General features: G+C 48.9%; 1 protein-coding gene across 1 annotated transcript; it reads left to right on the top strand.

Moving 5' to 3' along the window:
• Positions 1–347: 347 nt before the first annotated feature.
• Positions 348–989, top strand: LOC141021733 (uncharacterized). The gene has a single exon (XM_073497591.1). It carries the CDS (start codon positions 348–350, stop codon positions 987–989), a length of 642 nt encoding a protein of 213 aa, XP_073353692.1.
• Positions 990–2,903: the final 1,914 nt, after the last annotated feature.

Consider the following 2,903-nt stretch of genomic DNA (forward strand, 5'->3'; position numbering starts at 1 on the left):
TCGCCTGCCCGGCAAGGGAGGCTCCTCTTGGTGGAATCCTGCTTCTCCTGGCTTGATCTTGGTCATCTTGATCTGGATGTTGGTTCTTCGATGATCTTGGTCTCTTGTATTCTGGTACGGCCTTGGCGTGTCCGTGCACGAGTCAGGGGAAAATACATGCCCCTGTTTGATTTTCCCGACACTGAGGAACAAGTTGGTTCGAAGAAGAATGTGGTGTAGCGGCCAGTATACTTTGTTAGTTCCCTTTCATAGGGGCTAGGTCAAGATATTTAGGCGTGCAAAAGTTACTCATTGGCTTGCTCAAGGCCTCAAGGAAGTTGCACCAGTACTTTCAAGCACATGAGATCATGGTGGTCACTCGCTTTCCGCTGCAGCGTATCCTAAGGAATCTAGAAGCAACCGGCAGGATAGTGGAATGGGCATTGGAATTGTTGAGCTTTGCGCTCAAGTTTGAGAGCACATCAACTATCCAGAGCCGCGCATTGGCTGAATTGATTGCAGAATGGACACCAACACCAGATGATGAGATTCAGGAGTCAGCGCTCCCCGACAGGGAGACTGAAAAGGATTGGATCATGTACTTTGATGGTGCTGTCTTGCTGCAAGGCGTTGGCGCTGGGGTATTGCTTATCGCACCCACCGAAGAGCATCTCAAGTACGTGGTTCAAATGCATTTCCCCCTGGAGGAAGCTACCAACGATACTACTGAGTATGAGGGACTGCTTGCCGGCCTCAGAATTGCAGTAGAGTTGGGGATCAAAAAGCTAATCATCCGAGGAGATTCACAGCTTGTAGTGAAGCAAGTGAACAGGGGCTACCAGAGCCTGTTGATGGAAGCGTACGTTGATGAAGTGACAAAGTTGGAAGAACACTTTGACAGTCTGCAAACAGAGAACGTCTCTCGTGCGGAAAACAGCGTTGCTGATCAATTGTCAAAGTGTGCTGCTCAAAAGCTACCTGTGGAACCAGGTAGAAGTGAAGGAAGATAAGTACCAGCAACTACTTTCCGGCAGAGCTCCCATAAGCCACCGACAAAGCAGATAGCTGGAACATCGATGCGCTTGTCGGTGAGCAGCGGCCTCGGGCAGAACCCCAGGTTCTTGCCTTTGAGATCAGCGCTCCCGAGGGCAAAGAGATGCCTTTAGTCCTTGTCGTCGAGCCCCTGGCTCCGACATGGGTGCAACAGATAGTTCACTTTCTCTAAACAGGAGAACTTCCCGAAGAGCAAGAGCAAGCTGAAAGAGTAGCCTGTCATTCAAGTACGTAACAGTTTGTGGATAACATTCTGTGTAGAAAGCGACCCAACGGGGTGAAATTGAACTGTATAACTCAAGAAGATGGACATAAGTTGTTGGTAGAGATACATGGGGGGGTATGTGGTTCCCATATAGGAGCAAGAACCCTTGTCGTGAAAGCTTTCCGGCAGGGCTTTTATTGGCCCCCTACCCTCCATTCGAAGAGCATACATCAGCCAGCGCAAGCCCTTCAAACAATACCTCTATCCTGGCCCTTTTCAGTCTAGGGGCTCGACATTTTGGGCCCATTTCCTCATGCTACCGGGGGCTTTGAGTTCTTTTACATTGCCATCGACAAGTTCACAAAGTGGCCTGAAGTGGAGCTGGTGAGAAAGGTAACATCACAGTCAGCCGTCAAGTTCTTCAAAGGATTGGTTTGCCGATTCGGGGTTCCAAACAGGATCATCACTGACAACGGCACCCAATTCACGAGCCACACTTTCATGCAATACACTCAGAACCTTGGCAGCATGGTATGCTTTGCATCTGTTTCCCACCCAAGGTGCAATGGGCAAGCAAAAAGAGCAAATGCTGAAGTGTTGCGCGGGCTCAAGACAAGAATTTTTGACAGTCTGCACAAGTGCGGGAGGCATTGGATTGATGAGTTGCCGGTGGTTCTTTGATCACTCAGGACGACAGCAAATTGAGCCACTGCTCAGACACTGTTCTCCCTAGTCTATGGTGCGGAAGCGGTGCTCCCCATGGAACTCATATACGGGTCACCTCGAGTACTTGCCTATGAAGAAAGAGCACACAACAGCAGCTCCGGCATTGACGATGTCATGCTCCTCGAGGAAGATCGTCTCTAGGCTGTTGTGCATGCTGCACGCCACCAGCAAGCTTTGCAGCTATCATAGCTGCAAGGTTCGTGCCCAGAGCCTTGAGGAAGGCGACCTTGTCCTTCGGCGCGTTCAGTCCACCAAGGGTACACACAAGTTGACGCCAAAGTGGGAAGGCCCTTATCGGGTAGTACGAGTCACCAGACCTGGCGAGTCCGTCTGGAGACTGAAGATGGCATTCGTGTGCAAAACTCATGGAATATTGAGCATCTTCGGAAGTTCTACTCGTAAGGCGCGGTTGCCGGGCCTTCCCCAGGCCATCTATTTTGTACAAGCATAGTCTCCCAGACTTGTAAACCTTTGTACAAAGCCATGCGCATACCATGTGCACACCTGAATAAAACAAAGTGTTTTTCAAAACTTGCATGCATGTTTTCTTACCTGCTTAAGCATGATTTTGATATGATTACACTACTTTTAGAATATAATTACTAACATACCATTGAAGGCTTCGTGCTACCTTCTCTCTTTTTCTGGTAAAAGCAGAAGGATCTCTCACGAGCAACTTTCCCGGAGGGAGATGGAGATGGAGACAGACTCGCTTATTTGGTCCTATGACAACTGTTCCTTATCTAGGTGATAAGAAGTACATCAAAGAAAGATAACTTTTGTTTCATTTTAAATTTCCACGTCACTCCATGTTACGCCTACGTATGAGAAACTTGCAAGCGAGAGAACCTTGCCGCGTTTACCACTCGTGCTCCTATCCTTGCCTCGAGTCCACTCGACATGATCAGTTGTAGCTACGTTTGTGTCTATCATTCGCGCT

The sequence above is a fragment of the Aegilops tauschii genome, chromosome 4 (assembly GCF_002575655.3).
Source record: "Aegilops tauschii subsp. strangulata cultivar AL8/78 chromosome 4, Aet v6.0, whole genome shotgun sequence".
Lineage (NCBI taxonomy): Eukaryota > Viridiplantae > Streptophyta > Magnoliopsida > Poales > Poaceae > Aegilops > Aegilops tauschii.